The following is a 23,054-nucleotide window of genomic DNA, read 5'->3' as shown; positions in this document are numbered from 1 at the left end:
ACCAATGTTACTGCATACAAAAAAAAAGATGGAGAGACAGGTAGAGGGACAGTTATAAGGCAAGATGATAGGTGTTAAAATAGAGATATGTGCTGAGTGTTTGGGAAATACACAGTAAGGGCAGTCAGGCAAGACTTTGAAGAAGGTAATGGTCAGGGAAGGCAGGGGTAGTACCTTACCATAATCCTGAAGAGCATGAGGTAGTTGGAAAATGGTAAGAGAAGAAGAGAGAATTTCAGTCAGAATGACTAACCCAGAGAAAAGGGAAAGCATGACACAAAAATCAGTGGAATGACAGGTTGTTCAGAATGTCTAGTAATAGACCGCATGGTGGAGTAGGGTAGAGGAGAGATGAGAAGTGTGGCTGGCTGGTGAGGGGAAGTAGACTGAGATCATGAAGGGCCTTGTATTCAATACTAGAGAGTTCATGTCATGTCTCCTTATGTTATGTCAAGGATCTCTACTCCTTTGAAGAGATTTAAGAAAGGAATGGCGTGACTGGATTTGACTGTAAGTAGAACCCTTCTGGCCAATATGGAAACAAGTTAGGAAGATATGCAGTAGTTCAGGTGAGACATGATAAAGGCTTGAGTGTAGGCAGTGGAGATGGAGAAAAGGGATGAATTAAAATGATGTTAATTAGAAAGAGTCTCCAGGCTTCAAACATTGACAGGGTTGCAAATTTTCTTTGAACATGTCCTTATGTCAGCAGCCTCCCTGAGTTGCATTTACTCTTCCCTTTGGCTCTGGCTTTCAGGTCTAATAAGCAGCAGCGGACTCACCTCTGTCTGATGGCCTGCTCCAGCACCTCACAGATTGACCAGCCTCTCTATTCAAACACACTGAAAATAATTTTTGCTTGCTCTTGGTTTTATGAGAATTGAGTGTCACTCTTGCCTCTTAGTTTCTCCAGTTAGATCCAGACCAAATTCCATAGTCCCAAAAGAAAACTGCAGCTCATTTCAGGTTCACAACCCATCGCTATCCTCTTCTACTTTTCATTATTGCCTTTCTTCTCTTCTCGTTGCTTCAAAGAGCACTCATGACAAATATGGATGTTTGTACTCAATTCCATCTCTTCCTTGACTGTTTTTTCCCAATCAAGATCAAAGTCTACTTTGGTTGCCAAGGGGACCATGCTATTAGGTATCTATTTACCTGTCTTTGAGGGTTACCACCAGTGTGAAAGTTACTTTGCACAAAAACAAACACACAAACAAACAAAAAACCTTCAAGAGGAAGTAAAAAAAACAGCCACTAACTAAAAGCTTTCTTTCCCTCTAAAGGAAATTCTCATCTCACAGATATGAGAGAGTTGCTATGATGATGGCTTCCAAAACATCATGTATGAACATGCAAAGCAAGTTTCACTAAGTTGTCCCCTAAACTTGAAATTACTCCTGACATACACATTCTATTGCATTATATTATTTCTCCATAAGAAATTTGTTTTACCTTAGAAACACAAGCAACATTGTATAAAATTATAGACCCACAGATCTTTGTAGAAGACAGAGCACAAAGTATAGCATATTTTATTTAATGTTTCTACTGTGATTGCATGTTTCATCTACGCTTACGAATGAGCTCCTGACTTGTGTACAGAGATCCTGTCGAAGGCTTTCATGAATTAAGTAAATCTATTAGAGTGAGTTAAATTTAAAACATCATCTAGTAAGCAATCCATTCAAAGGGGTCTTGCAAGCAAGAGAATTAGCACTTGAACTGCTCATAAAAACAAATGGTGATCTCTGCTTATTTCTTCAATGTCAACACCAATTTTACTATCCCAACGATTATTTTGGCTTTTTTGTTGTTTTGGTTATTCACTCCCTGAATTAAGTTTTCTGCATATACAAGTACATGTAGAGTTAAGAGAAGTTCTGGCATGTTTATCTAGACAAGTTGTACAATACACTATTGCATCAATTATTTGTTTATTACAGGCAAAAACTGCTCCAGGACCTTGATTAAACTATTCATTGCTTTACACTCCGTTAAATTTCATGGATGTAAACAGAACCCACAATAATATACTGTAAAAGCAGAATCCACATATATAATTTGCTTTTTGCCCTGCACTAGTAAAATTTTAAAATGTCAAATTGCTTATAAGGTAATGGTAAAAGACGATGATATAGGTTAGATCTGCCTTTGATGTTTCGTTTTGTTTTATTTTGTATATATCAGTAGTGACTGTTTTCAACTTTGTTGAGATTCTGGCTGACAAAACACCAGAAACTTTGCCACTAACTACGCCAGGGTAGTTGGTGGATATGTTGCCATTTATGACTACAAAGATTATAAAGCTGTAATAGAGAGAAGCTTAATAGCTATAGTATGGTTCACATCTTTCATCCATTTCACACATATTAATTGAGTATATATTACTCGCCAGGCATAGGCACAGAGGGTACGTAATGGCAGGGAGGGGTTTGGGGAGGGGAGAGACCTGATAGAATTTCCTGTCTTTCTGGAACTAACATTCTCCTTGGAAGGTTCAGTAGTGCATCACTTGTATGAAGCTAAGGAGTGAAAGGCACATCCTACCTGTGAGCTGTCGCCGTCTACTCCGGGTTGTTTCACAATTTGCAGAGCAAGGTGTAAACTTGGACCAAGCGGTGAAGGTGCAGTCATCTCGACACGGGACCGTGCATTCTTGCACAAGGGGAGGCATGCCATTCATCTGCTTGAGACACTCTGTCATTTCTGCTGACTGGCTATCATCAGAGATGCATGAGACAGCTAAAAAAAAGAAAAGCATAGATTCTTTTATTATCTTGATTAAATCAGCCTGCTGCTGGTTCTATGACAAAATAGCAGAATCCCCCAATGTTTGAAAATTTGGTTATCATTGTGATTGCAAAAGGTGTTCAACATAGCCAACCTTATTCTCCTGCAAATTAAATGTTTATTGTTGCCACCAGAGGTTTTTGAAGATGTAATTGGTTTCATTATTAATCCAAACCCTGCATTGACAGCCACCAAAATAATTCTCAGTAATTTATTGTACATTCTGCTTGTGAGCACCTGATTTCTAGGGATGATATAAAACTAGGAAAGAGAATCTGTAAGAGAGTCATATGAAGACAAAAAAAGACAAAACCATAAAAATCATATGAACTATACCTAGATTTGAATTTTGTTTGTTTGCTTGTTTAAATGGCACATATGGAAGAGGTCCTATTTTCACTTCCCAGTCAGTATTTAAAAAGGAATTTCTGTTGTCTATCAGTAAATCTTTTTCTTCTTATCAACATTTTAGGATCAGTTAAAATTTTTAAACCATCTTTTTCAAGTACAGGTATAATCTGTCCAGATAATTCTCATTACAAATATCCTATCAATTGCAGATAACTCTTCAAAGTTTCTCTCACATGCTTTTTCAACTAGAATGTCTCTGGTCATACCATAAAATAACTACCAATCTCGAGGTGAAACACTTATGAAATTTTACTTAATTTTTCATTTGGTTCTTTGGAATAATGGCTTTTTATTCAATTACCAATGAATGATATTTTTGTGCATCTTTTATTCGCACTAATTATGGACTTTCTAAGGATGTGTTTTTATATTCTCTAGGCCAGCATTTCTCAACCTTGGTACTATTGACATTTTAGGTTGGATGCTTTCTGTGTTTGGGAACATGAATGAGTCTTGTGCATTGCAAGATATTTAGTAGCATCTCTGGCCTCCACCTATTAGATGCCACTAGCACACACACCCTTCCAGTTATGAAAGCCAAAAATGACTACAGACAATGCCAAATGTTGTCCCCAGTTGAAAACTACCCTTCTAAACTGATTCTGAACCATGGATGTCGATGAGAATACAGAGATTCCATAGCATGACCTCAGACCTACTGTGTCAATATGCCTGGGGGAGAAGTCTAGGAATATTTTTGTCTTTAAGTGTCCCAGGTTGTTCTGAACTAGCCTGTCCACTGACCACCCATACTTGGTGTGGATGCCTATGGAAATAGTGTTAACAGATATTTGCTGAGTTCATCATCCTTAAGAAATCATAGTTTAGGATCATTTTTATTACACCTCTTTAAAATCTACCAAGTTACAAGGAATAAAGAGACCACAGCTTAGGATCAACGTTGTTAAGAACTCGTTAAATCTCTCTAATACAGGGCAAGTATACATAGAGCCTTCTTTTAGTTGCCCATTCTTCTTACATTCCGAATTCCTTCCTTTATTTTGAGCACAACAGAGACCAAGTAAACCTGAAACCATATATATATATTTTAGAACTAGTGAAAGCCGAACCCATCTAATGTTTTTGGACCAAGGAATTAACTAAGATGAAAATGGATGTACACACAATATTTCTGAGTTTGTACATCTGCTCTGTGGCAAGAGGGATTATTCATTGATTTTGAATAGTTTTTGGTTTTGTTTTTATCCACATCCTAGGAACAAAATCCATCACACATCAAGCCAACATCATCTGCGTTTTCTTTGTTGGAAATATTATGGCCAATAATAATGAATACACCAAGATACTTTATCTTTATAGGGTACAAGCAAACATTATTTGAAGTGCCAATTTGGTGTCAGTTCAGCAAACTTTTAATATTTTTCCAAGATTACAATGCACTGAATAACATGAAGAGGAATTCTAAATACTTTTTAAAAGCACTGCTGTTTAAAATTTAAACCTCTATGTATATACAAATGAGATTTTTCCAATGAAATTAATTTTAAATATTCATATTCTATAATTTCTTTCAAGTAAGTTTAGAATTTGAAAGCTATGATGAATATTCAATGATATTTTGAAGTTCTACAAAGTATCTAAATTAGAATACACTGGATTTATGAATATCTATATTGAGTTATTTTATATTAAAAAAGGGAAGCATTCGAAATTAAGAAATAATAGCTATACTATATGATGCAATTCACAGACATTCATGGCAAATGGTATGAATGCAAATTCCAACTCCAAACGTCCAGGAGTTATGTGAACTGAGATCAGTTATTGAAATTCTTTATGCTTTAGTCTCCTCATCTTTAAAATGAGTATCGTAAGAGCACCTAGAACAAAGAGTTGTGACAATTCTTAAAACAGCATCTCACACACACTAAAGGGCTCAATAAATGCTATCAACTATTATTATCCTTTATGTTTGTTTCCAAATTTGTTTTAAAACAAGGAGGCTGACAGTTCTCCTAGGAAGTATACACGGACACACTCTCATTCTCCACAGCTCTTTCCTTCCTTGGTCATTTTCAGAATCTGAGGGACAAAGGTAAGAAGAAAACTATGGTTGAATCTTCACCTGATTTCTGGTGCTACACTTAAAATCACCATTAATCAACCAATATATCAGGTACGTTCTAAGTGCATTCACTGTATTAACAGGGCTATGCAGAACGAATCAGATCCATCACTCCTCTACAAACTGAGGTAGTAGAGTAGTTCAACCAAGACGTTGGAGATTACTGAGGGCCACAGAGTACATTCAAAGTTGTAAGGTGAAGTTTGACAACACCACATTAATCTGAAGACCACTGCTCCATGTTACTACTGACAATCTATTAACCAAGGGTGAGAGGCAACTGACACATTACAGATCGCACGATGATCAATTTAGGCCAGGCATCATGCTCTTCAGATTTCTTCAAGCTCAAGATTCCAATTGCTTTTCAAGTATGAAAAGAAGCACTAGAAACAAAAACCTGAACAAGTTAAATAAAAATTTTCTTCTTGGGAATGTTCTAGTATAAAAGGAATCCTTTAATTAATAAACATTTGTTGAATGGCTGGTTATTGAATTATATTTGAGGGTAGGAAAATATTGGAGAAATAGCAAGCAAGAAGTCCGCAGGACTGGAAAACTAGCAAAAGAAAGACAACAGATATTCAAAGGAAATGAAAAGAGAAGACATTTGGAGTAAATGGGGATAACTAATATCTATAGGTACAACCAATTCAGAGGCTCCTTCCATTGAGGTACTCATAGTCAAAGGATATTCCTAAAAAATAATAAGTTTTAACCTACACTGGAATTCAGTGACCAATACTAAAGGTATAGACTCAAGTCAGAGAACTTCTTTCGAGGAATAAATCAGAGGTGATAACAACATGTACTGATAAAATTGTAGGCCTTGGTGTCAAAAAGAACTCCATTTTTTTTTTTTTTTTTTACTCTTACCTTGGGCAAGTTATGTCAACTCTCTTAAGACTCAATTAGCTCATCCATACAATGAGAATGATAATAATACCTACATCATATGATAAATTCATGCAGATGAAGTGCTTAGTACAGTACTAAGCACTTGGTACATTAGTCCATGTGCCCTGAGAGTTACCTATTATTATGATGGAGGCTAATTGGAAATTAAATGTAACAAATAGTAGGAAAAGAAGAATCCACCACCACTTGTCTTGGTTTTTCGTTCAAGAAGAATTTTCCAAATCCCACCAAACACTCTTGACCTCTAAGAAGTGTGACTGGAGCCTCCCTTGAATTATAATGTTCAGGTCAGTAGCCTCTTCCAAAGACTGCATGGTCCTCCCAAGGATACTGTCTGCTATTTTTCCAAGTGATGCTCTGTGCCTTCTGCTTACCGTCTACAGAAATGAGGCTTATAAGCTACTGGATGAGATCACAACTCCAAGAAAAGTCAGAAACTGAAATCTAAGTCCTGCTAGGAATTCTTTCCAGAAGCACCAAAACCAATATCCTTAATGCTTAAGAGTTTCATGAGAGGAGAGCCAACATTTGCAAAACAGGAGTGCTGGCCATATTTGCATCTTTATACCTCACTTACCAAGGTGGCCATACCCCCAGAAATAGGTACCACATCTTTCTGTGTTAAAGTTGAATTCACAAGAATTTTAACACCTGAGGAAGATTTAGTTGCATGTATCAAACTTTTCTGACCATTAGAATCATTTGGGCTTCATTACTGATCAGAAGAGGCGTGCGTGGACACAAGTCAGAAAAAATATGTGATGCCCTAGGATCAGGAATAGACCTTGCTAAAGTCACTTTCTCTGCCTCCATGGTGGTCTAGCTGTTAGACTTTGCTTATTTACCTGGATCTTTATTACCTACATCTTCTGTCCTAATAGATCTTCCTGAACTGCATCCATTCATTCACCCATTCACTTATTTGGTTGCAAAATATGTAAGGAACTATGAACAATTATAAAAGCCTTGTGTGTGTACACACATACACACATACATATAAATAATCAGGCTTCTGGGAGGCTACATTAGTGGCAGTGACAGGCAGGTAGACATATAGAAATACAACACTGTAGTTTCTCTGATGGTGATAACCAATGGGGAAACTCAGCATAGAAGGGAAAAGTGGGTGCTTCAGTCTTGAAGGGAAAGGATGTGTAATGGGCAGGCAGGAAAAAAATAAGCCATTACAAAGAATTTATCTGCCAGACATCTGCTATTTAGTTGAACTCTGAGTCTTGGCTCCTTTGGATCATAGCAAATTACTTGCAGGCCATGATCTAGAGAAAATATTTCTCTTTTGGTGCTTTTAAGTATTTAAAGAGTACTGTGCTATACTAGTGGGAAAGGTCTTTCCATTAGGAAAGGGAGAGGCATTTACTACTGACCCTTCCTATCATATATTTCCGCCTGAACTGAATTGTTTAAGAGTGGCAATTCAATATTTAATTATATTGTATTTATTAAACTTGAAATATTGTTGTCTTTACTGACGGAAAATTGCACTCCCAGGTAAAATTAGTTCAAATAGCTCCAGAATAATCTCATTATTATGCACCGTTTCAAATTTAGTTATCTTCTGCTTTGGGCAGAAAGCTTTCAGAGTAGCTGCCTGCGACAGCTGAGTGTTCTTGTTCGGGAATGATGGGGAAGGAAGTGCTTGAGCCAAGCCACTCAGACAAGAGCTCTCAGACAAGAACAGTCACTGGGCAAGTGGGTATGGTAGGGTGACCTGGAACCCTCCAAAAATCTCTGTGAAGCCTTAGGTCACATTTTCCCATTCATAGTGTCAGCAACATATATAACACACAGACTTGAGTTCAGCTACTTCATCTTTCTCTAATTACTACTCAGGCTGCGTCTTGAAAAAGAATCAGCAGAAAGGAAGAAGAGTTACTAATTGCTTTCCCCTGTTTTCTGATTTTCAATTCTAGCAGCATGAAAAGGAATGCCCTAACACAAAATGTAAAATTATCTGAGAATTTAGCATAAGAAGCAAAGAAAGAACTTGTATGAATTCTCAGGGTGTCTCATCGTTAAATATTTTAAAGGAACTACTGTGAATGTGGGATGGCTAGGCAGCCCTCTTAGGCTGTAATGATGACTAAAATGAGCAGATTATTAAGCATTACTAAGTGGCTAGTCTTTCTGCCCCCATCACCTCTAAGCTCTGATAGTCAGACACTCTGTGATTAGTCTGTCTTCTTTTCAATTATGATAAGAAGAGGGCAGGGGTTGCTGGCCTTATGATAAGAAATGATAATGTTCTGTCTGGAAATAAGTGATGGAGCCTGCTACTTCAGATCTGCCCGCACTCACCTTCTCCAAGGACACACACATTACTTTCTGAAGTTGCTCCCAATCAGAGTTCAACTCTACTAGTTGACAAGAAACAGTAGGAAGAATTTATTTCAAGAGGTCATGATTACCAGGAAATGGGGGGCACGACAGAAAACTAGAAGGGCTCTATTGCCGTCCTGCAATGGTGAACTGCTTAAGTCAAGGTACAGAGCTCAATTTACATGCAAAGCAAGGGGCAGAGAGGGTAGCAACAGTTCACCTCAACCAACATTCAGACAACGTGCTCTAGATGTCAAGCCCTGCCCTAGTGGCCTGGGATACACAGACGAAAGAAACATGGAAATAAAATTTCACTATACTAAGGGTCCTGTAAGGGCACAGCACTGGGGCCTCAGGCACTGTGCCATCAGAGGAGCCTTCCTGGAAGAAGCGATGCAAGAAGGATGAGTAGGATGTCGCCAGGAAAAACAGCATGAGCTGAGCTTTGCACACCATGATGCCTGTGCAGAGAAACAAGCAATAAGACAGGCTAGCTTCCTGCCCTTGCTATGGACACTCGTAGAACTCTTTACTTCCCTTTTGATATGACTTGCAACACTTCTAATTACATGTCCCATGTCTGTGTAGCAAAGTCACGGATATAAGGACTCTATGCCAGGTTGCCCCAACATGTATGAGGACTAGTGATAGAATACAAGAAAAGGCCACAAATCACAAGTCTAAACAGTTAAAAGTTATCACTGAAATTAACAAACATGCAATAGATCAGTTCTATTCTCCTACCTTAATACGTATGTCTTCATAACAACTTGCAAAGCCAGATTCCGATAAAAATTGAGATGACTTGAAGTTTCAGGCTAGGATGTGGCAGCACAGGGACAGCGGTCCCAGTCCTGGGTTTCTGGCCTGCCTCCCTCCTCTTCGCACCCACAGCTTGAATCTACCCCTGGAGGGACCTTCCTGCACTCATGAGTTGGCACTGCAGGTAATCTCTCAAAGCTCAATTCACAAATCAGGCAGCCTTGTCCACCCCTCTGGCCTAGGGTGTACACATAGGCTGCACAAGCTTTCCTCAGAGGTCAGATTCTGCAAAGAGGTGGCTGCAAGTCCCTGAAGTTGGCTCAGAGCCATTTGGGCAGGAACTGCCAGAGTCCTGATGATGGGGCAGAGTTTGGATAGGGGATGAGTGGGGAAGCATAGGCTCCAGCGGGGCTCCTCATCCAGGTGAAAGGAACAGAGATGGAAGAAGGCCAGAGAAGGGCCCTCTAGGCCATAGAGGCCAGAGCAGCCCACCTCTTGCTCTTGCTGAGTCTAAGGGCAGAACTCTACTCCACTCCGATTATTTTATTATAGACTGATGTAATCTTCCTTAAGAGCTCCCTTCCTAGTAGGCAATCAGGAAAGGTACAAGTGCCAATGAATGCTATCTCAGTTTTGGCTATTTTAATTAATTTCCTTCCTGTTTAAATAATTCTTTTCAGGTAAATGCACGGTCTAGCTCTTTGAGCCACTTCTACTTCCCCTCTCCAGGATGGCACCTGGTGCCTGTGGCAGCCAGCAGGGTTCTTGGATCTGCATGAAGGTACTTCAGAAGCTCTCTGGGTCTTTGCCAGCATCTGAGGTAAGGATAGCCCTTGTCTACTTGGCGACTGCTTGCCCTGGAGACATCTGCTGCTGAAGTCTCATCTCAGGCTCAAGGACTCATGATCGATTCCCTCTCAGCCTGGTCAGTGGCCATGATCCTCTAGCTGATGAGGTCTCACCCCACCTTCGTACCTGCTGGTGTGGAATATCCTGCCAGGGCCATATGATCAGTGCCCTGGGAAAGCCAAGGTAGTTCTCCTGGTGAGGATGCCAGACGGCACCTTCAGCTACCACATCTTCCTCGGGGCATGAGGGAACTTCTGGAGACTCTCTGTGGAACAGGAAACTCAGGGAGCATCTAGGGAGCCATTAAGCCCTCCTTCTGAAGTGGGGCCCCTGTAAGGCATCTCTTTCCAGAGTTCCAAACAGGCCATGGAACAGAAATACTTCAGCTGTTTTCTTTTTTCTTAGCCAAACTCTCCACCTCTAGAACACCAGCCCTGAGTCAGAGGAAACCATGACACACATTCCTTCTGCTTACCCTCCCCTCCACATCTCTTCTCTTTTCCTTCCTGTCACCCACCCTGGCAGGAAGAGGCTCCTGTTTGACAGACTACCCCTGCATTGCATCCATCTCCCATCTGTGGTGGCCTTTTCCTGTCCCTTTCCCTGAAGCCATAGTGGCAGACAGGATGCAGAGAGAAAAACCTGATTGGATTAAGGATATAAATTCAGAAGCATTTAAAAAATTCGAAGCCTGCCATACACGTGCTTCACCGCCAGGTGCAGAGACCTAGGAGACCTGAGCCTGTGCTGGCTTGTATACCCGTGTGCCTCCTAATAAGCGACTGATAGTCATTAAGGTGCCAGTAAAAACAGTAGATGGGTTCTTTGAAGCCCACCATGGGATAGGCAGCAGGGGTCGTTAGACAATGTTTGTGGCGGGGAGTTAAGTGTCAGGTACTGAAGGACTTAGATACTCTGCCGGACAGCCCAACACCACTCCTTTAGTATCGGGAAAGACCCACCAAATTTTTTTTAGTACTAATTTGTTTCTAGGGTATTATTGTTTTCCTTTTGCTGCCTCAACAAATTACCACAAATTTAGCAGCTTAAAAGAACAGAAATATGTTTTCTTACAATTCTAGGAGTCAGAAGTCGGAAATGAGTTTCACCAGGCTGAAGTTAAGGTGTCAGCAGGGCTGGTTCCTTCTGGAGGCTTCAGAGAGAATCCAGGTACCTTAGCCTTTCCAGGTTCCAGAGGCTGCCTGCCTCCTTCACTCCAAGCCCCTTCCTCCAGCTTCAAAGCCAGGAGTGTAGTTCCAGCATATCTCCCTCTCTCTAACTTCTGCTTCTGTCATCACAATGCCTCCTGCTTCCCTCTCATGAGGGCTGTTGGATTCTATTGGACCCACCTGGGTAATCCAGAATAATCTCCCCACCCCAAGATCGTTAACTTAATCACAGCTGCAAAGTTTCTTTTGCCAGGAGGGGAAGATATTCACAGGTTCCAGGGACTAGGACATGAGCATTTTGGGGGTCATTATTCAGCCTACAATATAGGGCAAAGGTATTTCTTCCTAGTTCTGAGGCCTTGCTTCATCCACTAGATAGGAACAAGGTCTACCTCATCCACTCCCAATAGTAGGAAGAAAAGCACATTTGACACTATCACGTTTACCATGACTCCCCCGTTCTCTGCTTTCACAACAGGTTTGTTTTGTTTTGTTTTAATTCGTTGGTTTTTCAATCATCCTGCCTGGATTCCCTCAGCTGCCTTTAGAACTCCTCTCCCCCACACTCTGTTGGAGTGTCCTTAGAGAAAACAGAGAGGTGGACTTATTTCTTATTCAAAACCAAGCATAATTAAGAATGTGCATCTAGGGGCCAGCCTGGTAGCGCAATGGTTAAGCTGCACTTTCTGCTTTGGGGGCCCAGGGTTCGCTGGTTTGGATCTTGGGTGCAGACCTACGCACTGCTTGTCGAGCCTTGATGTGGCAGGTGTCCCATATATAAAATAGAGGAAGATGGGCATGGATGTTAGCTCAGAGCCAATCTTCCTCAGCAAAAAGAGGAAGATTGGCAGCAGATGTTAGCTCAGGGCTAATCTTCCTCAAAAAAAAAAAAAATGTGTAGCTACATTAAACAAAAGTGCATTCTAATGACAAATACGAATATTTAGGTCAGTCTGAGCCATGTAAACTGCAAAGCCACTTTCCTCCATCCAACTATCATGCTACAATTGTTGTCATCATCAATGAATGAAGGGAAAATCTCTTCATAGATATTGGAATTGAGAAGGGAGTGAGAAAAGCTGGAAGAAATAGAAAGTTCTATATCCTGGAAAAGAAGGCTAACTCTATGCTTTCTTTCACGGCAAGCATGTCTTGTTGACTCTACTACGGCGATGTGCTCTGAACCATCCAGTGTGTATGATGGCAGCCCTGAGCCACTCCCACATTCCACCCCATGCTCAAAAGCCAAGACCTGGCTAGACTTAGAATGCACATCAATAAGCTCACTAGAATGCTGTGTGGATTGAGTCTTCCCAGCTTGTCTCTGGCTAGTTACTCCTGCTGCAGAAGAAAGGGAAGGATGGCTCTAATCCTCTCCCCAAGTGGCCAGCAAGTGTGGGGCAGGGCCAGGAGTCCTGGCAGCATAAGGAGGAACGGAGAAGGTGCCACCTAGCACGGCATTTCCCCGGCAGGGAGATTGGGGTCACCCCAGCCTAACCAAGCCAACTTCTCCACTCGAGGATCAAAAACCCAGGCCCTTCCCCTTTGGACTTCCATCACCTGAACCACCAACCACTCCACATACACTAATTCACTCAGTGGATGTCCTAGAGATTCCATTTCTGTGACAATTTTTAGTAGTAGGGAAGACATTTTTACTTGCTAGTATCCAAATGAGTTGATTTGGAAGTAAGAGCCTGTTCTTGCCACACCCCAAGTGCTTTCATTTTCCCCTTGTATTTTTCTCTCTCCCTATGCAGAGCACAGTGTGGAGGAGCACCGTATTTAGAGCTCTCATTCTTCAAAACTAGTGTTTGAATAAAGTGTGTGCTTATTATTACATGCTGACTGACATATATGCAACTTTTGAGTGGAGCAGCGTGAGTTGTGGAAACTGAATTAAACAATAAACCTGTAATTGCTTGTTAGGAGCTTTAATTGACTCATAAGTACCATATGCAAAGCTATGTGGCTGCAGGAGCCCAATTATAAGCTTGCTTATGGAAAGATACAACTCATTTTGCATGTTGCAAACATATTCTCCAATTATTGTTGCCCTCTTAGAAAAAAAAAGAATTTTCAAAAAAAATATGAAATGCTTAGTAAGCTAATAATGTATACTTAGTCCCTAGGTAAACTTGAAGCACTTTATTTAGGTCCTAACACAAGATCAGAAGATGCCTAGTTAAAAATGCTCATTCACTTTACTTCCAGGCATTTAAGTCCTGAAGCTCTCTGTGTTCACAGCTAACCAAAGACATGTACACAGACAGGGCTCTTGACTTAAAGGTATTTGCCCCCTAACTGAGAAACATTGACAAGAATAAACATTTCAGGAAAAAAAGAAAACAAAATAAAATTACAAATAATTCGTAAATTACATCAAAAAAAAAAAAAAAAAGAGCTAATACCTGTGAGGATCACAGAGGAGGAAGTAGGGAGCCTAATTATAAGCTTGCTGCTGATCTGGTGTGGCAGATTCCAGAAGGGAATGCTAGGAATTGTGGTCAAGTTACCCAGGCATGGTTGGAGGCAAAGTGATCAGGCTCAGCTGTGGGCCTTGGGGAGTGGGTGGCGGGAGTGAGAAACAAAGGAGATCCAAATTGACGACTTAGTAAAATCAGAACATCAAGAGGTTCCAGATAAGCAGATTGAAAACCTTCAACAACTAGAGTAGAGAAGGAGTAATCGGTGGGAATCCTAAATCCAAGGAAGAAAAGCACTAAATCATCCTTCTCTAGGACACGGTGTAGCCTCACGATGGTGTCTGCATGAACACAAGTGCTCCCAGAGTAGCTTTAGACTCCCATGATCTCCGTTAACTCCAATGAAACCACCCAAAACAAATACGTAAGTACAAAGAGTAGCTTGATTGTCAATGAAACTGTAAGATAAATATCTTCTTTTTTTAGAGATTGGCAGCTGAGCTAACATCTGTTGCCAATCTTCTCTTTTTTTTTCTTTTCTTCTTCTTCTCCCCAAAGCCCCCTAGTAAATAGTTGTATATTCTAGTTGTGAGTGCCTCTGGTTGTGCTATGTGGGACACTGCCTCAGCATGGCCTGATGAGCAATGCCATGTCCGCGCCCAGGATCCGAGCTGGGGAAACCCTGGGCCGCCAAAGTGGAGCGTGGGAACTTAACCACTCAGCCATGGGGCTGGCCCCAAGAAAAATATCTTATTCCCCAAGCACTCCTTCCCCTAAACTGGACCAAAAATATATATGCTCCAAAGAGAGGACATGCTATGCAAACTCAACTTTGAAAGTTCTTAGCCACTCCTTCCATTTAGATTGCCTCTCTGAATCTTTCTTCCAATAGAGAAATAATTAAAACCTGTATGGAAGAAAACCATTATAAATGCATATAAATCATCACATTCAGCAAGACATTTGGCAGCAATCACTCTAAATTGTCATGACAGTGAATAGGAAGAACCCATCACTGCAACCAAGCCTTTTACACATCAGTGATTGTCTCCCTGATTTTATAACACCTAAGAGTAGCTCCATTTATCCCAGTTGACTTTCTTCCATTAAAAATAAGTCAATGGGGAATAACTACTAATGGTATAGTATTTCTTTTTAGTGTGATGAAAATATTCTGGAATTTGATTATAGTGATGGTTGCACAACTCTGTCAACATACTGAAAACTACCAAATCGTATGCTTTAAAGAGTGTATTTTATCTCAAGAAAGCCGATAAAAAATTCATAATGTAAATATTCTGAATCTCAAACAAATGTAGTTTTAGAAAAAGAGCTCAGAAGTCATGTCACAAAATCATGTGAACTAGATGCTGCATTTCTAGAAATAATGGGAATCATAAGCATTTACCAGATAGCAAAGAAATTATCCTCCCAAAAGTTATGCCTGAAACCATTTATAACGTTTATAAACAAGGGTGTGCCTATAAATAATGAATTAAGATTATATCATAAATGCAGTTCTTTTCACATGTTTCTGACCTGCAAAGTTTTATTTTTAAATTTTGTCCTCCATTAAAAAAATTAATACATTTGCCTAGACTTTCTGCGGTGCCATATTTATCAAATTAGAATTCTGTCCAACACTATTGGGAGAATACAGTCTGTTGAGCCACGAAACATAGCAGCAACATTAAGACAGAATTTCTGCCTTAAGAGGGCTCATAATCTACACAGAATACTCAACTTCCAATATGTGGGAGCAAAAATCCCCACTAAATATATAAATATCTATGAACTACCTGCATGTAAATGTATTCAGAATACATAACATTGTGTGATAGTGAGAGCTAATTTCTTACTATGCTATAAAAATCTTCGAGGTAAGAAATCATCTAACTCCCTTTATAAATGTGTGTTCTTTTTCTTCTTTCTATATCATGGCCTCATTAGAGGTGGAAACTAACGATGAGATGCTTTCTAGTATTTCCAAGTCATTTTTCTCACAGACACTAAAAAGACATCACATCAGATTCCTTCAGAAATATCTCCCACTTCTAAATTCTGTGTCTTATGCTGAACTAAGTCCTCAATTCAAATTGTATAAAAGTTTTTTGACATTTCTTTTATATAGTTGGTAAAGAACTCATACACACTTCATTCTACAGAATATTGCCCGTAACTATGCAATATGCTAGAAGCTTTATGCTCCTCCAGCCCCTATTTTATGTACATGTACAGGGGATGTATATTTGGCAGCTGTGAAAGAATAAATATGCTAATTCACACATTGCATGTAGAAGGTGATTTATTCCATTTTTAAAGGAATATGACAGTATTTACATAAGTTTCACCTGTATCTCTACCAACAGCTGTTGTGCAAAACCAGCTTTCAAATCAGGAGGAAAAATAGGGCAGGCATTTTCTAGCAGTTGTTCTGGATTTGACAGATGGATGTTGCTTTAGTTACCTGCTGCATTTCAGAGAAAAGCACAGGGAAGAGTTGGGCCAAATTACTGTAGCAAGTAATTATAGATTTTTAAAAATGTACTTACTCTTCAAGTATACCAGGTAAGATTCGTAAAAGCCTGTGTAAAACAAAAATTTTAACTATATGTGCCAAGAAATAAGCTATCTTGATAATGAGTGCTGTCTCATTTATCAGGAAGCTAAACTCAGTGTCATATAATCATTCTAGTAACAGTAACTAAGTAACAAATGAGATGTGAAACAAATTTAGAAATAATTTCATGTTCTCTATTGAAAAGCAACTGCAAAGACCCAGGATATTAATTATCTCATTGCTACAGAGAAACAATACATCAGCACAATATCCACATTTATTTTCCTCTCTCACCAAAGTATACTGCATTTCCTTGTGCATCTGTCTACTTAAAACGTCTTCTTGGGAACTCTCCTCTTTCTACAAATGATTTCTCCTCTTTGTAGATCACTATGAGTACTCATGCTTCACATGGAATCATAATCACCACCATTATAATAAATTGTCTGTTATATGCAAAGCTGATGCCATGTCAAGAAGACATTTATTTTCATTTTGCTGAGTCTCCTCCTCCATAGACTCTGCCAAGATGCTGCTGAAATTATCTTTATCCATCCCCATTACGTCTTTAGTGCCTCCAGAGACCATGCATTTGCTACATCCTTTATGAAAACAAATCTGTTACCCTTTAATTCTGGTTCTAGGATCTCAAACTTAATAAAACCTTATAATAAAAGTCTGAGTAATGGTAGATTCAGAGGATCATATTGTAGTTCATGTGCACTATACATATTCACTAGTCATACAACTTAGTTTCTCTCGAAAGACTTTTTAATGAAGAACAACTCACTTCATATAATATCTAGATGGATTATGAAAAAGTCATATGCAAGAAATATGAAGGAAATTAATATGAAGGAAATTTTAATGCAACAGCAAAACCGGCTATTGAAAGGCTTTCTATCCAGAATAATGACATTTAAACTCAAAGATTCATTTTGTAAACAATCAGCGCTGTGCTTATGTGAAATTGAATTTGTTTAAAGTGATATATATCTCAAAATCAAATGACCACCGATTTCTTATGTGTAATTTTTTACCTGCGAAAATTCACTAAATTAAGAGTAAAACTGCCTTCCGAAATCTTACCAGTTATAAGTTCTTTAAGTCAGGAACTTGATCTGCTTTTACCTTTAAGCACTGACAAATAATTAACCTCAATGTGACTAACAAAATTCCATTCATACATTTAACTACTTTGAGGTAGTACCGGCCACCCGGATGGCTCAAATTACCAAGGTTAGTTGGACTTGTAACTAGATCTTCTTCTGATTACACACTGTTCTACACATTTGCTTCTAGTCTTCATAACACCCAGGACCCAAGCACAATCTGAGAAGGCAACATGGCTAGTCAGGAGAATGAGTCTGGCTCTGACTTTTCCTGTGATGGCTGTATGAGCCACTGGGCGAGGCTCATCAAGACTCAAGGGTACTTACATCCAAAATGTGAGTTGGACCAGGATGATATGGTTCCCTTCCAGCTCTGATACTCCAGAATTATATTATGGATACAAGTATGTACAGAACATTCTTGTGTATATTGTTGCAAGCCACGGTTCTACGGAGAACTTGCAGGATTAACACAGCCAGCTGGTACTAAAGGAAGCATTTATGCATAATTATTTTTATTTCACCCAGTGACATGTTGTTAAGTGCACACAGCATGCTAACACACAATGGAAAACATTCTACAATTTTGGCAAAAAAATTTCCATACTTCACTTAGGAAGGTATTTACATAATAAATATAAATTAGCTGAACTTCCAGGTAAAGAAGGCAGAGTGGAAACATGAATATACTTTTCTTCCCTTTAAAACCTCAATAAAATCTTTTTGACTCCTTAACACACTAAGCTTATGGGAAAGAACAGAATGGTGTCAAGAGTTTGGAAGCCATTAACCAATGGACAAGAGGTTAAGGATTAAACAAATCAAAGAAAATATTTAATTCCAGTCTGGAAATAGCAAAAGCCAAGGATTAATCTGACTTACATGACAGAATCTCTAGAAGTGAGATGAATGGGGAGGAACAACTGTGCTTAAAAAATTAGAAATAGGCCATATCGTATTTATGAAGCAGTTGGATCCCTAGCTTGCTCTCTCTCATGCCACATTGCTACAATACTGACCTTCTCTATCTCTTTGCAAAAGACTGAGGATAAAAAGGGTATACCAGGGGCCAGCTGGTGGCGTAGTGGTTAAGTTCACATGCTCTGCTTTGGCAGCCCAGGGTTTGCAGGTTCAGATCCCAGGCACAGACCTAGCACTGCTCGTCAAGACATTCTGTGGCACCATTTCACATAAAATAGATGAAGATTGGCACAGATGGTAGCTCAGTGACAATATTCCTCAAGCAAAATGAGGAAGATTGGCAACACAGGTTCCATCAGGGCCAATCTTCTTCACAAAATAATTTTTTTTTTTTTTTGAGGAAGATTAGCCTTGTGCTAACTACCGCCAATCCTCCTCTTTTTGCTGAGGAAGACTGGCCCTGAGCTAACATCCGTGCCCATCTTCCTCTACTTTATATGTGGGATGCTTACCACAGCATGGCTTTTGCCAAGCAGTGCCATGTCCGCACCCGGGATCTGAACTGGCAAACCCTGGGCTGCTGAGAAGTGGAACGTGTAAACTCAACTGCTGCACCACAGGGCTGGCGCCAGTAAATAAATTTTTAAAAAGGGTATACGTAGGCTTTCTGGAGTGGAAGCTAAAGGCCTAGTTGAGAAGATTTCTTGCTCATGGTCATATGGAATACAGAGACACTTTACTTTCTTCCCTAACTTACAGATCACGTCCCAGGAACACTGATAACCAAGTCAACCCCCTCCAGGCAGCCAATTCGAAAGTCTTCTTCAGGAAATCCAAACAGTACAAGAGGAAAGACCCAACTATGGTGAAATGAGAAGTTTCTCACATGAACAGCTCAGCCAGATTGCCCTACTTTCAAGCTGGCATGAACAGCCGAATGTTATAACTCAATGTTGTCACCTCTAAAAAGAAGCAGAAAAGCAAGAATTACCAGATAGATGAGGAAAAGGTATGACAGCAAAGACAGTGACCAATACAAATCATGAGATAGAAACAACTTGGAATGAATTGAAATATTGTAAGGGGGAGAAAACATTGAGAATAAAAAGACCATCACTGACACCATTGTACATATATATATATATATATATATATATATATATATATATATATACATATATATGATTATATATTATATTATTATTACATTATCATTATAAAGATATTTCAACCATGTAACTATAAGGGAACACTCTGAAGAAAGAAGATTGAGGAAATAAAGATCTTTTAGAAATGTAAATGAAATCACAGAAGTTAAAAGAGAAACTCAATACAGTGTAATATTAAATTAAGCAAATCTTTCAAAAGTAGAGTAAAAAGACAAACAGATGGAAACTAGGAGAGAAATAGCTTAAAAAAATCTATCCGAAAGATTTCATAACTGGAGTTTAGAAATTCTAGAGCTAGAGAACAAAAAATGCAAGGAAGCAAATCATTTAAAAACAGTTCAAGAAAATTTCTAGAAAATGTATGTCCAAATAAAAAGGAATGCTGAATGACTAATAAACACAATTAATACAGATCCATATGAGGGTACATCTTAGTGAAATTTTAGAACAGTGTGGACAGATCTCAAAAGCTTCTAATTTCTTACCCCTACCAAAATCTAAAAGGAAAATATCTGCAAAATTCTAAAGGAAAATTGTTTCCAACTTAGAATTTTATACCTCACCAAATTATCATCCAAGTGTGAGAACAGAATGAAGACATTTTCAGACATTCACAGTTATGAAAATTTTACCTCCACATCCTTTCTCAGGAAACTAGAGAAGAATGAACTTCCCTGAAAGAAGAGTGTAAACCAAGAAAGGGCAGAGGACAGAATGAGATGAGAAGATGATGCTTAAGAGAGATCCCAGGATGACAGATAGACATTAAATATAGAGATTGAGTCCAGAATGAATAGGTCAGAAAGAGCCATGAGAATGTTTCAGAAGTACAAATCTGCTGCATCAGATCATCTTGAGGAAACATTTGCTCAATAGTGTAGAGTTTGTTGTTTTATTTTTCAATGCAAAGAAGATGAAAAACAAAGCAAAGAAAAAAATCTAGAACATTGCTAACTCCAGGACTAATAAAATGTTGCACGAAAGGAAAGATTATTACAATTGACTTACACATGGTAAGGCTTTCAAAAACCTCTATATAATCATACTAACATAAACATTGAATATATTGATCTAATAAAATTACATTATAACTAGAGACATACCTTGTTTTATGGTGCTTTGCTTTATCATGCTTTGCAGATATTGTGTTTTTTATAAGACTCTCTACCAGCAAAAAGATTATGACTCACTAAAAGGCTCGGTGATGGTTAGCACTTTTTGGCAATAAAGTATTTTTAAATTAAGGTATGGACATTGTTTTTTTAGACATAATGCTATTGCACACAATAGACTACAGTATAGGGTAAACATAACGTTTATATGCACAGGGAAACAAAAAAATTTGTGTGACTTGCTTTATTGTGATATTTACTTTATTGTGGTGGTCTAGAACTGAACTCGCAGTATCTCCCAGTTGCGCTTGTATATGGGAAAAATGGGAAGTGTGCCTGCACAGCGAGGGTGGGAGGAGGCAAGAGAGCTAAATCCTTGTTATTCATAATAGGAAGGAAACAGTTAATGCTTAAATCTGAAAATATAACAAGTCACAAACCAAACATATTTTTTGGAGTTATGGTTTACAAAACAACATAATCAGCTAAAATAACTGAAAGTAGTTGACTCCGAGGAGGGGCAAGTGGAGGCAAGGGGAAAAACCTCATAGAACTATTTTAATTGTTCATTCTTATTGTACAACTATTTGACTCTTCAAATTATGGGCACGTATACATTTGATAAAAATTAAAACTAAAATCAAAATGGATGAGTGGATGAATAAAACAGATTAAATCTAACATCTTTAAAATACTCTAACAAGTACATAAAATAATATATCAAACTAAATACATAATATACTGGTTTATGCATCATAAATACATTCTTTATAGGCAAAGCCTTTTTAATTCGCCTGCTTTTGCCAACTACAATGAAGCGTAATTTCATATTTCAGTACTCTAGGTTCCACCTATTTATTTCTTATCTTTCCCCACAAAATGTGGGGAAACAATAACAATAACAATAACAAAAAGTGGCAGATTTTTTTTCTTCTGACTTTGTGAAAATAACAGAAACAGCTATTCATTCATTTCATTTATTAATGGCTTACTATGTGCCAGGTATTCTATTAAGCATTTAAAAGTATAAACACACAAAAAAAAGCTCAGTCTTTGGCTTTCGACAGCTTAAGTGTTGGTTGGGAAAGAGGTTGGTTAGACAGCTGATGGAATTTACTTTTAACTTCCAAGGGAAATACTAGAACAGGACTTAGAGAAAACTGCTGATAACAGAGGTCAAAATGATGAAGATGAAATGCAGTGGTTGTTGGCTCATAATGAGAGATGAACTAGCAGGAACACCAGGGTCTACAAAACAGAGTAATTGTTACTGGGTTGTGCAGAAAGGCAAAGCTAGTTTGTTACTTAGTTCTTGGTTCACTTTCCTTATTTAGAACTATTCTGCCCCTTTCAGGACATTCAACCCCCAAAGATTACTGAATTAGAAATCATGTAATCTCAGATTTTATTTCCATGTTCCTATTTCTCCATTTCTAAGACAGAAGCATTAATTTCTGTATCCCTTTGATTTCACAAGCCACAAAGAAATAGTCCAGTGCAAATCCAAGGCAGTTGACACGAAGTCTGGTATTAAGGGCATCATCTCTCCTCCAAGCTGCTATTCACTAAAGCAAATAATATCAGAAGTCAATTTGAGAAACTGCTGAAAACCAGCAACAAACCCAGGCCAAAATAATCTCCTTTTATTCTGAGTCGAGACAAACTCATTAGTCACTGTGAGGGATCTGCTTCCTTCCAAGCTGCATAACCTTATGGGGAAAAGGGATGCAAATATGTGGTATTGTCCTTGGATACTCCCACCAAAAAGCCAGCAAACAAACCAGGAAGGGATAGTGAGCAAGCTCAAACTGCTGTGGAAATGTAAATTCGTGTAGTCACTATGGAAAACAGTATGGAGGTTCCTCAAAAAATTAAGCATAGAAGTACCAAAAAACATAAAAACACTAGTTCAAAAAGATATATGCACCTCTCCGTTCATTGCAGCATTATTTACAATAGCCAAGATATGGAAACAACCAAAGTGTCCACTGATGGATGAATAAATAAAGAAGATGTGCTATATATATACACAATGGAATACTATTCAGCCATAAAAAAGAATGAAATATTGCCATTTGTGACAACATGGATAGACCTTGAGGATATTATGCTAAGTGAAATAAGTCAGATGGAGAAAGCAAATACCGTATGATTTCACTTATGCGTGTAATTTGAAAAATACCAAAAGCAAACAAACAAAACAAAATACAGATAGAGAGCACAGATTGGTAGTAATGAGAGGGGAAGGGGATTGGAAAGGTGAATGAAATGGGTGAAAGGGGTCAATTGTGTGGTGATGGATGGAAACTAGAATTTTGGTAGTAATCACTGTGTGATATATACAGATGTTGAATTATAATGCTGTACACTTGATACTTATATAATGTTATATACCATTTTTAACTCAATAAAAAAGGAATCAAAATATC

The 23,054-nt window shown here is 38.6% G+C and overlaps 1 protein-coding gene across 1 annotated transcript in view; it reads right to left on the bottom strand.

Annotated features, from left to right (window-relative positions):
• LOC124233816 (thrombospondin type-1 domain-containing protein 7B) overlaps positions 1–23,054 on the bottom strand; it is a 674,290-nt gene that overhangs the window by 230,908 nt on the left and 420,328 nt on the right. Inside the window, exon 12 of the mRNA XM_046651040.1 lies at positions 2,551–2,745. Within this exon, the coding sequence (XP_046506996.1) occupies positions 2,551–2,745 (195 nt within the window). The remainder of the gene's footprint in view (positions 1–2,550; positions 2,746–23,054) is intronic.

This window comes from Equus quagga, unplaced genomic scaffold (assembly GCF_021613505.1).
Source record: "Equus quagga isolate Etosha38 unplaced genomic scaffold, UCLA_HA_Equagga_1.0 251_RagTag, whole genome shotgun sequence".
Classification (NCBI taxonomy): domain Eukaryota; kingdom Metazoa; phylum Chordata; class Mammalia; order Perissodactyla; family Equidae; genus Equus; species Equus quagga.
This window is presented reverse-complemented; position numbering and strand designations above follow the sequence as displayed.